Here is a 12,853-nt window from a genome sequence, read left to right on the forward strand (position 1 = left end):
ATACGAGTCCAAATATATAGTTTTTATTTTGCTTTTTTTTGCATTTTTTGTACTTTTATGGGTTTAGGGTCATTTTTTCAATTTTACGGGCATTTTTTATACTTTTTTGAAATCTAGGTAATATTTTTATATTTTTTCATTTACACTAGATGTTCTCGATAAAAGTTTTGAATTTGTAACAGAAATAATATCATATTCAATATTTCAATTATAGAGATAGTATAGAGAATAATCTTCGATACCGCGAGTTATCTTAATCGTCAAATTAAATGACAGTGATGTGGAGAGTACATGCAGTGTGTAGTAATGTGTTAATACTCGTTATCGATAATAAATCCACTTAAAAATCCTAAATTAACATTTTTTTTTGATATTTTTTTATAATATTATAATTTAAATAATTTTGTACCGAAATATTAATCAATAAATAATAATTAATAATTATAATGCATTTTTATAACATATTAAAATCATTTTTTATTTTTTGGGCATTTTTAAGGTAATTTTTAGGTTATTTTAGGTTATTAAGGTCATTTTTTTAGGTCATTTTTTGGTTATTTTAATGTCATTTTTTTAGGTTTTTTGGGTCATTAAAATCCTAGCCCTAGATATCACTATTGCAATCCATTTTATATAATATTTTTATACTAAATTATGATAATATTACTATTATATTTTACAGTTGTGATTTTTTTTTTAAACATTTATTTGAATATATACAATCTGTTATAATTTACAATGAGCATATGGGATGGAATACAATTGGCTTTGACGGCGTGAGGGGAGTAACACTACCCAGCAGTAACACTCACGGAATTTATTAGGTTATTTTACATATATACATTATACATATTTATGTTAATGATTTTTTTTTTTAAATTTTTTATCATTATATAATTGTTTAAGTAACGAATTTAGCTAGCTAAATCCTGACATCCTCTTTAATTTTCTCGGTGGATTTCCAGGAATGTTTGCGGAGTTGAGGGCACAGTTATGATTAGTTATGAATCTACATATATTATACTTTTTTAATTTCAAGTACCATGTTATATTTTTATCTCCTTGACGAATAATCTTACAGGAGGGGGGATATAAATAACCTATTATATTATGGAAAACTATTTTTGAACTACAAACAAATAGTAAAACTTATATAGAACCTTTTATTGAATTTTCAAACCTTAGGTATAAATATTAAACATTTAAGATTGTTTAGTTTTCTAAATAGTTAAAAATATGTTACTTACTGTTTACTCTTATAGAATTAATAATTATACTTTTTGTTAAAACTTAACAAAAAAGTCATAACATATTTTAAGTCTTGTAATTTCAAAAATGGATGTTGTGAAGTTAATTTCTATAGGTAGGTACTTACATACTTAAATGATTTTAGTAAAAATAATATTACCCGGCTACCCGCAATATTTTCCAATAATCATTTTAAATTTTTCTTTGGTAATACCCTCTAAATTGTAATAAATAATAATCAAATACATTATTATATGCTAGTATATTTTTACCCCTGACAAATAATTTTACCGGTGGGAGGGGGGAAATAACTTATAGAATATTTTTACCCCCCTCTGATGAACAATTTTACCAGGTGATTTAGAGGGGGGGGGGGGGTAAAAATAACCCCCAAATATAAATGTTTGAATTTTCTCTGTGTCCAGAAATGACCCATGACTGTTGAAGAACTTTAGCATCAATCGCATTCAAATCATCTAAATTATCATAATATATGTTTACCAATAACTAATATTTGTTTTATAATAATAAAAAAAAATCTTTTAAATTATTTTATTAGGTAACTATTTAATATCATTATCAACCATAATAGTGTCGCAGATTTCTAATACCCTCAAATGTTTTTACCCCCGGGGATGAAATTATCCTAGGATAAATTTACTGGAGGTATAAATATCCTATGCTTACTATTAATTATTGTAAAAAGTTCCCCGTACGACGACACTGCGTCCATTCTACTACATTTCAATTCGTTGACGCCAAGTCATCGACAGCTGGACGCCGCCGCCGGCGACTTCTCGTATTCTCACTGCTTTTTCTGACCTCTGACTACAACAACGTACATTCTGTCACGTCTCCGGGACTCCGTCATCTTTCAACAATTCCATGACCTCGTGTCATATGAGCCATATGTGCTGCCGTCATTTTTCACCACCGCGCTGTGTCGACACCAGCCATGATGGGCGAGTAGGTAGACCGTCATGGGCCCGATGATGGGCGAAGCCAACTCAACGACCATTTTTCTCCACACCTCAAGACTTCAACCATCGTTTGTCGTAACGTATTGTTTTCCGCTCTTTTATCACCCCCCCCTCCCATATACAACTGTTAACCCACGTGGTGCAAGCTGAGACCCCCTATTATTTTCTTATTATCCCCCTGTCTTTACACAAAACGTAACTCTCCATGGTGTTGCCGCAAGCCCCCAATCTCTCTCTTTTACCCCAACCCCCCACGTTATAAAAATGTTAGCCTTCGTGGTGTAAGCCACGAGTCCCCCAGAAATCCCCTTTTCATAAAACCATGTTTTTTCATTCGCAAGGTGCGAGCCGCTGTGCTGCGATAATAAAAAATATGCATTTTGCACACCCACGCGGTGACCCTTTGGTTCAGGTGCTGCGAAGTTTATGTATCACCCGGAGCCCCGCGGGCCGTTAATAGTACGAGTTTAAATTATTATATTCCCCACAGAAAAAATTATGTCTTGCGAAGATTCAAATTAGGTATTATATTATTTCCTTTAATTTCAATTATACTTGCATTGCTGCCCATTAAATTACCCTATACCACGCTGTGGTCCCCACAAAACTATAAGTCTTAAATTATTATTTTTTGTATACACTGTCTTGCGACGTAAAAAAAACCGGCCAAGCGCGAGTCGGACTCGCGCACGAAGGGTTCTATAAACATGTTGGCAACACTGCTTATATTATATATTCTAGGATTTTTAGTATTTGTTGTTATAGTGGCAACAGAGAAATACATAATCTGTGAAAATTTCAACTTTTTAACTTTCATGGTTCATGAGATACAGGCCTGATGACAGACGGACGGACGAGCGGAGCCTTAGTAATAGGGTCCCGTTTTACCATAGGGAACTCTAAAACTCATTATTATTTACTTGTGCACCTTGCCATGTACCAACAAAATTGTTATATAGATTGTACTTGCCATATTATCATTCTATCAACAAATTTATAAAAACTATTCATTTCGTGAAGCCAAATTATTATTATTCAAAATTGTAATGCCTTATTATTATTCTCAATAAAATTATTATTTTTTCAAACTTAATTTATAACAGCATCATGTAAAATACAAAACCAATGATTACCTTAAGCTCAATCCTATTATTAAATTATTATTATTGAAAGTTTCACTTTTATTCTACATATTCTACATTTATATTATTTTCTTAAATTAAAACTGTACAAAGCCCATGGCTTCCACCGATTTGTGTTCACAGACGAAATACTTTTACCCCGGTTGAAAGAATGTTTTTAACAGCCAGCTTTATTCATGCTCCGACTAGGTCAAAATGTTTAGACTATAATTTTGAAAAATTTGTATTTTTGAAGGGTAACCGTCAATTGATTTTAACTAATAAATAATAGTTTATAATAAAAATATAATACATTTTTTTTTCAAATGTATTTTGTATTTAGTATTTTTATTTTGTACTTTGTATTTATTTGAAGACAATTAATGTATTTTGTATTAACTTATTGAAATCTATTGTATTTTATATCTTTTGTTTATTCGATGAAAATGTATGTTTTTAGTATTTAGTATTTAAACATAATTTCAAGAGTATTTTGCCCACCCTTGCCTATTTTAAGTGATTTAAGTCTGTTAATTCATATTTTGTTATATGGAAGAAGAACATCATGTGATATCAAAGGTTCTTTTGAATTGTTAATTTTGTATTTCATGCATGTCTTACAATCTTCAACAATATTTTTTGTATCAGTTTATATTAAGCCAAAATATTAAAATGTTTACTGAATTTTTACTTCTTTCTATTCTCACGCGACCATCATGAAATATTTTTACATATCTGACCTTAACTTTTTAGAAATGAATAAACTTTTTTTTTAATTAAGTTATCAAGTACACATATTATATCATTTTTAAAAATAAAACTGGTCTAGAGACCTCTTAAAATAGGAAAAAAAATGTCTGAGGTACTGCTAATGAATATGGTCTCCTCTTCACGTGATTCATGTTTGTATATACTTTTCTATATAATCCTTATTACTTTTTGTTTTTATTTTGTAAACAGATTGAATATATTTAAATAAAAAAAAAGGTATTGTTATATTTTTCATAATAAACTTCCTGAAAATTTGACGTAGGCGTAGCATAGAAACAAAGTTTAGTCAATAATTTCTGTGTGTGGAAAATAGGTAATCCACGTTTAATCTTTTCCAGAAAAGTTTTAAGAACGAGTCTTTAAAGAAAACAATAACGTTTATAAGTTTGGTTATCGTTATACGTAAGTTTAAACTCGTTATCTATTATCTATTATATATTTATATCTACTTTGTACCTACATTATTTTCAACATCGTTATCAAAATCAGCTGCTTAATTTAATATTAAAAAAAATGTATATACGTCTGGTAAGGTAAGGTACCTATACTAAAAAGGAAAAATATATATCAAATTAATAATTAAAATATAATGTATTAAACGGACTAACATATACAGGTATATAGGTATATCTTAGTCCGTGATTTAATATGATCACAAATTATTGATTTTGTCGCTATGTTGCATCGTATATCTATCATGCGTTGTAAAAAAATACATATAGTTAAGTGTAACTAGGTTAAGGTACCACATAAAAACATAATATTTATGTAGTGGAAATCGACCTTAAAGTTTGTGTTTTTTAACAAACCAACCTACCCGTATGAATGAATATAATATGTAACGACAACTTCTCAACAATCACACAAAAACCTCCTATACCGGTTATACCTACTATGCATCCCATAAATTGACTGTGCATACGGGCACGTTATTACACGATTATATATATAATAATACACCTATTAGACGAACATATGAATTGGACATATTATTACTACAATATTGTACAAACAGTATTCCGGTAAAAATAAATGAAATTACACTGTTTCCAATCCGTATAAAATATTATGTATTACCCAACCACTAAGAAATTATTTGTATCCACAACTTTTAAATAAATGTAAATAATAATAAATAATAATAGGTACACACTCTTTAAAATGAATTGTTAAACAGTTAATAGTTAATAGTTCACAACTATAAAAAAAATATGACAGTTACCTTAAGATCATATTTTAATAGTCTTTCTGCACCGTTGTCACGTATTTAATTTGTATAATATGTTTTTGTTTTTAAGGCCAGAATTAATTATTACGACGAATAACTTATTCATTTGAACAATATTTTAAAATAAATGATTGGTGTGAAAATAATAGATATTTAACATGACACTGTCTTGTGTAACTACGTACATGATACCTAATATTGAAAACTTTATTATATTATAATAAATAGGTAAATTTCTAATTTTTTCCAAAATAATTTCAACTGTCTGTTGACAAATGATGAAACGATAAAAAAAAATCTAAAAAGTGTCTACCGGTCAATTAATAATCTACAATAGGTAATGTGGTTTTACAAACATTTGGCTAGAACTAAATATTTAGCAGATAAATAGTTATTGACCCACAGTAGAACGCCCAATTGACTCGCGAATAAATGGATAATAATGACTTCTTATTTACAAAATAGTAAGGTAAATGTTAAATTACAACAATTTTAAAAAACACACAGAATACTAAATAGAATGTTAATTTTAGTCGAAGTCTCTGCGCATGTGAAGGACTTTGTTCTTTAGTACATCCTCAAAAAAACATAGTAAGTCGATTTGGTGATCTTTAAATGTTTGGTTTCCGTTAATTAATAATATGCACTCTAGGTATTTGTTAATAATATTTCCGAGCTGGCTTTCAGCGGTTAGGAATCCAACTGTGCCAAGTATTTTCATTAGCTGATTCAAATATTTGTCCATGATGGTGATTATGTCTTTTTGTAATTGCTCGTCGATGACACAATTCTTATTCGGGATAGGATAATGAAGTATCATCCGCATGTATTGCATATATTTGCTCATATTATCCAAATCTACGTCTAAATCTAAGGCCTGCAATTCATTTAGAATCAGCTATAGATCAATTATCTTTACGCTGTACCTAGGTACATTAAAAATATTTCAATTAAAAACAGTTAGCTGCGTGATTACCGTTATTAAGTTGTTCAATTTTATTGGTCTGTGTCTCATAACTTTAGTCTCGGCACATATTTTCTTCTGAACACAATATTTAATGCAATTTTCCTTCGTAGTGTTTCTGTTCACCTTGGCTATAAGATTTTCGATATTTTCCTCGTCAATAAGTACAATTTCAAGATAGTTTAGGTTATTGAAAAACCATTGGTATCTTTTTAGCTTACAGAAATTAAGCCACTTGTTGAATGCTCCGTCCATGTCCTGATCAACGATAGTCTGGTCGATTATAGTACTACGCCTGTGAGCGATTGCAACCATTTCGAGATGGTTATCACCAAAACATTTCACTGAAATAAAAAATTACATAATTTAAAATATTTCCAATGAAAAGTACTCAAAAATGTCTACATGTGTGTAGGTATATTAGTTCTCACGGTCGAAGTTAGGAAGATCTCGCAGAGGGTTGAAATGCAAGTGTTTGATTTTTTCCCATACACGTGTGTCGTTTTTAATTTGTTGTTGTTGTTTAACACTTTGGTTATCCAGCGATATGGAAAGATCGACTTGAGTCTGTTTGAAATAATCTTTCCAAAAATGATCTGTGTCCGTGGAGCATTCATCGTCATCGGGCAGCTGTTTTACTCGTTCAACAAGATGTTTCAAAAGTCTAAAATTGATTGCAATATACTTTCATATATTATTTGAAATAGCATACTTTATCGTTAGAAAGAAAATATCTACTTACTCATGTATGGTTTTTAAGGATGGAGATTTCTCAATCAAATAGCATATTTTTACTACTTCCTCCACGTGAGTTCTATTTTCTATTGTGCGGCACAGCATATGTTTCAAATTGTCTAGGTATTCTTCTTTGACCATCATGTCGTCACTTTTAACCAAAATCAATGCTTCATGAATTTTTACGATTGAGTTTGACGTATCAGAAGTGCTTAGCCATTCAGACATTTTTTTCGGATCGTTAGCATCAAGTTCTCTTATTTTCATCTCCACAAACAGCATAGAGTAAACATCGGGATAGTCAAATGATAGGTCATTGAGCGATTTAATCAGACGTTCGCGTCGTTGTTCGTCTGATTCGCATTCCATTAACGATTCAGCTAGTCGTTTCATTGTATTTCATATCTATCATAAATTATGAAAAATACTATTTTGAGCATAGAAATATTAAAATATTACGTAAAAGTAAAAAGTTATTAATCTATGGGGGTTATACAATTATTAAGATATAAAGTACCATAGCCATTGATGTGGCTGTGGATATATTGTTTTTAAAAGTTAATACTAGAAAAAAGTAAAAAAATACCACATATTAATAAAAGCCTAGCCCTAGTTATCATCCAACACTAACACTGGTATAATGTTACTAACTATGCAGGTAGTACTTAAACTCATTTTACCTAACCAAATAGAAAAGTGCCTTGAGAACTGTAAAGTGATTGATGCATAGGTTATTACTTGCGTTCCAGAATTTATTTAGGAAAGTTGTGTCTGGATCAAAAACAGGTTATAATCTATATTTGTGTCTCGGTATACCTTTTTTTTTAAATAACCTAGTTACATCCAAAAATCAGTACTAACAATCTATTTCACTACGTTAATATGCGAATATACGATAGGTATGTCGGTATAACGGCAGTTGAGAAGAGAAATATAGACAAATGCTAATTGTTCTACTTAAACTAAATATTTCAGACTATCTATTAATTACAATCAATTTAATTTTGATTCCCATTTCTCATTAAAGTAGGTACCTACTACCTATACAATATTATGTATATTTAACACATAAGTACCAGAACTAACAATTTATAATTTTATACAGCATAATATTATGACTGACGTGCAGGACAACTGACGATATCAATGTCAATCTATCTAATGGCATAAGTATTTATATTGTAGTTACAGTTAATTAACAAAAATTAATTTGTACAATTGATAATGATGGTTGATAATATTGATAATTCACGCAGTGAACGCTAAGGATGTATAAACTAGCTACCTCATTGTAACGTATATATTTTATACTCTACCTATATTTACTGTTTTGATTAATTTATAAATTAACTTGTTATTTATGTGAAACATCTACGTGTAGTAAAACCAATTTTTGCGTGGTATGAAACATCCATAATGCACCTTTAAGATAAAGAATAACTTTTCTTAAAAACTGATTTTTGTTTTTGATAATGCCATGTTCATTTCTTCTAATAAACCATCCTTTCAATTTCCATGCATACCTATTTTATATACAAAATAAATTAGATGTTTCACATCTGCCGGTGCTCCCGTACCGTCTCACTTTTTTCCATAGAATATCGTTAATCAAGAATTTTACTGTAACATTTGTATGTAAGTAATAACTAATAAGTACCTATATGTATACTCATAATTAGTAGGTACAATACAATATACAAAAAAAAAAAAAATGCTTATTTTGTAAATTAGTCAATATTTTTATGACGTTGTTTATATTATGTTAGTGTTAATTATGAAACAATTAATAGTAAATACCTGAATATTAAGAAATCAAATATGAAATTCAAAACATAATAAATGAAATACATTGGTGTTTAATAATAAATCAATAATAACTATTAATTTATATAACTGAATATTAATTTTAGTGATAGAATAACATCAATAATAATAATGGACGATTACGAGTTGGTTCCCGGGTCGTCTACAGGTAACATACGAATTGATTCCTGGACTATCTACAGGTAACACACGAATTGGTTTTGATTAGCTTTCATATACCTACCTAATTATAATACAACTATGTTAAATTAACTTTTGAAATTATTATAATAATATATTTAACTAACAATAATGTCCTTCCCATTTTACACAGACTTAGGACTGTGACTAGATATAGTGTATAGCCACCTAGGTATGTTTAAAAGTGTTGCTATAGTCAGTCCAGAATCTATATACATAAATTATATACGCTATATAATATATAATACAAACTTCGTATACATTGTAGGTATAACACCTAATAAAATATCATAAGAATATAAGATAACCTCGTTAATAGGTATATAATTATTAATGTGGGAACCTATTAGAACAGCTGTATAAGTAATGATAAGTAATTTTTATCAGGAACCAATTCGTACAATTTATTTTACCTGGGACCAATTCCATACTACCTACCCATAATGATATAGCCGACTTCAGTCCCCGAAACTGGGACACAAGTTATCCGGTGAATTTACTACCTGTAAAATATACCATTTTTTAGGACGCATGTAGACATGTATTATGTACAAGCCTAAAATAATATATTATAGGACAATACCAGGTACATAAATATAAGTATGCAATATGTTAAGGATTAAGGTATAAGAACCGAACTTCAGCCACTGAATACCAAACGAAATAGGTAAGTGGGCATAATTAGTATTAACTAATAACTACATAATATTATTATGAATTATATAGAATTAAAGGTATACCTACCTACGAAATAGGAATAATTATTTTGTATTAACAATATTGTGAAACTATAAATATAGCACACTATGTTCAATACTGCGTTTCGTTTAAAACGTTTGCCCAGAGGCTATTGTACAGGAAAACGTTATTAGTTAATCATTGTTTTATATAAAAATATAAAAATTACCTATATACTATATAATATATATACCATGCTACACCTATAAATGATTTTTTCTTATTCCCCCCCTCGGAAATATGACACGTATCAAACATTAGAACTAAATATATGAACAGAATATAGTTGATTTTATAATAACAATATTGTAGATATTAAAAATATGATGGTGAAACGTCAAAATTATTTCCACATACCCAATATAATGTTACCCAATTATTTTAATTAAATTTACTATATCACAGCAAATCAATATTTACCTAATATAAGTTTGAACGGTAGTAAATGTGTTTCGTTTACCAAGCTTATGTTATCTATGGAAATAGATAGGTAAGTAAAAAGTGACTTTCTATTCAAAGTTTTAATTTTAATTTTAAAAATATGATCATTTTTAATTTGTGATATTTTACATTTATACAATTATACACATACTTTGATTAAAAGTTAAAATATCGAAAAATTCGCTAAAGCACAGATTATGTTCTTACCTAAAAGTTTGTTACATAATAGGTAAATTCATTCTAATATCAAAACTAATAACACACCATTGAACCTATTGAACGACAATTTGGTATGTCGTACGTTAGTCGTACGTAAGACCGGAGACACAATTCGCGTGGGTAGTGACCTCTTAGGGCTATGTCAGAAATTTAAACATTTCAGTTTCAGCTATGACATAATATTATACTCACTGTAAATTCGATACATGAATAGTTTGATGTGCTGCTTGCAAAAAAAAGATGACACTTACATAATTAACAAAGGAATATAAGTAGTACAAAATATAATCGGGCGAGCCAAAGTTTTCGTAAAAGTGTGTGGAATTCTCCAACATTTTCTCTTTCTATAAAAATAACATTAAGGGCGTTGGTACCGGTTTTTCCAATTTCCCGAAATTCTATAAAATTTGAAAATTATATTTTATATTTTAGTTTTTACTTTAATTATAATACTTTTCCGCTAATCTACAGATCGATAACTATTTAGGGGGGGGGGGGAGGTGTATTATATCAACGAAAATTACTTCACAGGAAAAACTCTCAAGTCCTGTAGAATAGTCGACTTTCATTATTTTTTTTTATTTAATAGAAGAGAAAATTTTTCAGGTTGGATTGGAGGTCGAATTTTCATTTTACTTTAAACAGTGGTAGAAAAATACGTTTGAAAAAGAACAAATATTGAGTATTATTCTAATTCATATTTTGGTTTCTATAATTATAATTTTGAAAACCAGGCTATGTTCCAACCTACAAAATATTCTCTTCTTTTAAATAAAAAAAAAAAAATAACGAAAGCCGACTATTCTATAAGTATAGGAAGTGAGAATTTTTCCTGTAAGACATGTGTTTGTACTAAAAAACGCACCGGTGAAAAATGTTTTTTCTTTTTTTTTTAGTCAATAATAAATATACTTAATAACTGCAGGATCGCTGTCTATTGTCTAATAAACTATTTTTTCCATTTCCAAAAGCAAAAACGGTCACATTGATAAAATGACAATAATCGGCATTCCTGTTATTATGTTATCAGTCATTAACATTTATATTACCTCGATACCTAACATTATAATTTCGACGACGAAATACGAACATTTCATAAGTTGTTTCTGGCGAAATGTAATAGGTAACCTGGCTAATATAATATAATTAAATAAAATAGAAATATATGATAATTTTGTAAAAATGATTAAAAAGTACATTTATGGGAAAAACACATTTATATAGAAATAATAAATACACTAATTAGGTACTTTTGCTCATCTCCCCCCCCCCCCCCCCCCCATGAAACAAATGCATTTGCTACAAAATCTAAGCATTATTAAAATATTAATTATATACAGGTATATGAGTTCAATATACACTGCGAATAAATCATTGTTACAATGTTTAATTTCATTACTAGATGGATAGACCATCCAAATCGAATACTTATCTAATACTATTAAATCTTTATTAGGTACTTGAAAATTAAGTCCGGCCGATATAGTCAGTTTACGCAACAATGTAATATAAAAGAAATTTAAAAATTGAATTTATAGTAAATAATTTATTGAATAAAACTAATGAAATACAAACTATTTATTGAATAATTATTATTTTAAATCAACGATTTACTTGATTATTACCTGCAGCAAGTTCGTCATTAGTCCAGTAAATCAGCCCAACGTTTATTATAGGTAAAATATTGTAATTTGTACTATTAAATTCAAGCTAATTTTTAGCAATGATCAGTTTTTTACGAAAATGTCCACAGTCATTGCACTTAATTTGTATGCATTTAAGTGTTTCACTACAAAATCTAAATTTATTGACAAATACCATATCAGTCAACATTATTTACATAATTGTGTATAGTTTATTTTTGCAGTTCATTTGCGGTTAGTATTTAATATGTAAATCATATTTATATAGAGATTAAAGACGGTACAAATATACTATATATTATCGATTGTGTTTATCAGTTAGGCCTGAATTGCCTCAAACCTGCTCTGCAAATACAACAATACAAATTATTACGTACAATAGGTACCTATACTTACGTATCAAATGTTTGGGGCGGTGGAGGTCGATTCGCGGACGGACCACTAATCAAACGTAGGCTTATGAAGACGACGCGTACGATGAAAATCCGCAGTCGATCCTTCAGCTTTCGAGATTCATGTTAGACTGCCGCAATAAATTATTATGGAAGAAAATAAATAACAGATATTAGACTCTGCGCCCCAACCAAACACCACATAAATGGGCGGGGCTCCGTAATCGTATACCTGTGTACAAGTTGTAGTAGGTAGGCATTAATACTGCAGGTCACACATTTTCACCATTTATATTATATATATATATATATTATATATAGCCATTCCCACTGTGAAATACGAGTCAATGAGTCTAAACTCAAAGGCAC

General features: G+C 29.3%; 1 protein-coding gene across 1 annotated transcript; it reads right to left on the minus strand.

Annotated features, from left to right (window-relative positions):
- Window positions 1-5,823: 5,823 nt before the first annotated feature.
- On the minus strand, window positions 5,824-12,603 carry LOC132937426 (uncharacterized). Its single transcript, XM_061004243.1, has 5 exons — window positions 12,489-12,603; window positions 7,055-7,452; window positions 6,744-6,976; window positions 6,325-6,656; window positions 5,824-6,225 (listed from the first exon to the last, which is right to left on the minus strand). Exons 2-5 carry the CDS (start codon window positions 7,438-7,440, stop codon window positions 5,878-5,880), a joined length of 1,299 nt encoding a protein of 432 aa, XP_060860226.1. The 5' UTR covers window positions 7,441-7,452; window positions 12,489-12,603; the 3' UTR covers window positions 5,824-5,877.
- Between the last annotated feature and the right edge of the window lie 250 nt (window positions 12,604-12,853).

The sequence above is a fragment of the Metopolophium dirhodum genome, chromosome 1 (assembly GCF_019925205.1).
Source record: "Metopolophium dirhodum isolate CAU chromosome 1, ASM1992520v1, whole genome shotgun sequence".
In the NCBI taxonomy this organism is placed as follows: domain Eukaryota; kingdom Metazoa; phylum Arthropoda; class Insecta; order Hemiptera; family Aphididae; genus Metopolophium; species Metopolophium dirhodum.

Excerpts from the sequence above, each read along its gene's own strand:
- LOC132937426 (XM_061004243.1), bottom strand. The coding sequence starts at position 7,440 with ATGAAACGACTAGCTGAATCGTTAATGGAATGCGAATCAGACGAACAA. Across the intron at positions 6,977-7,054 it reads TCCTTAAAAACCATACATGA|ACTTTTGAAACATCTTGTTG; the intron begins GTAAGTAGATAT and ends AATCAATTTTAG. Across the intron at positions 6,226-6,324 it reads AATTGAACAACTTAATAACG|GCCTTAGATTTAGACGTAGA; the intron begins GTAATCACGCAG and ends AATGAATTGCAG.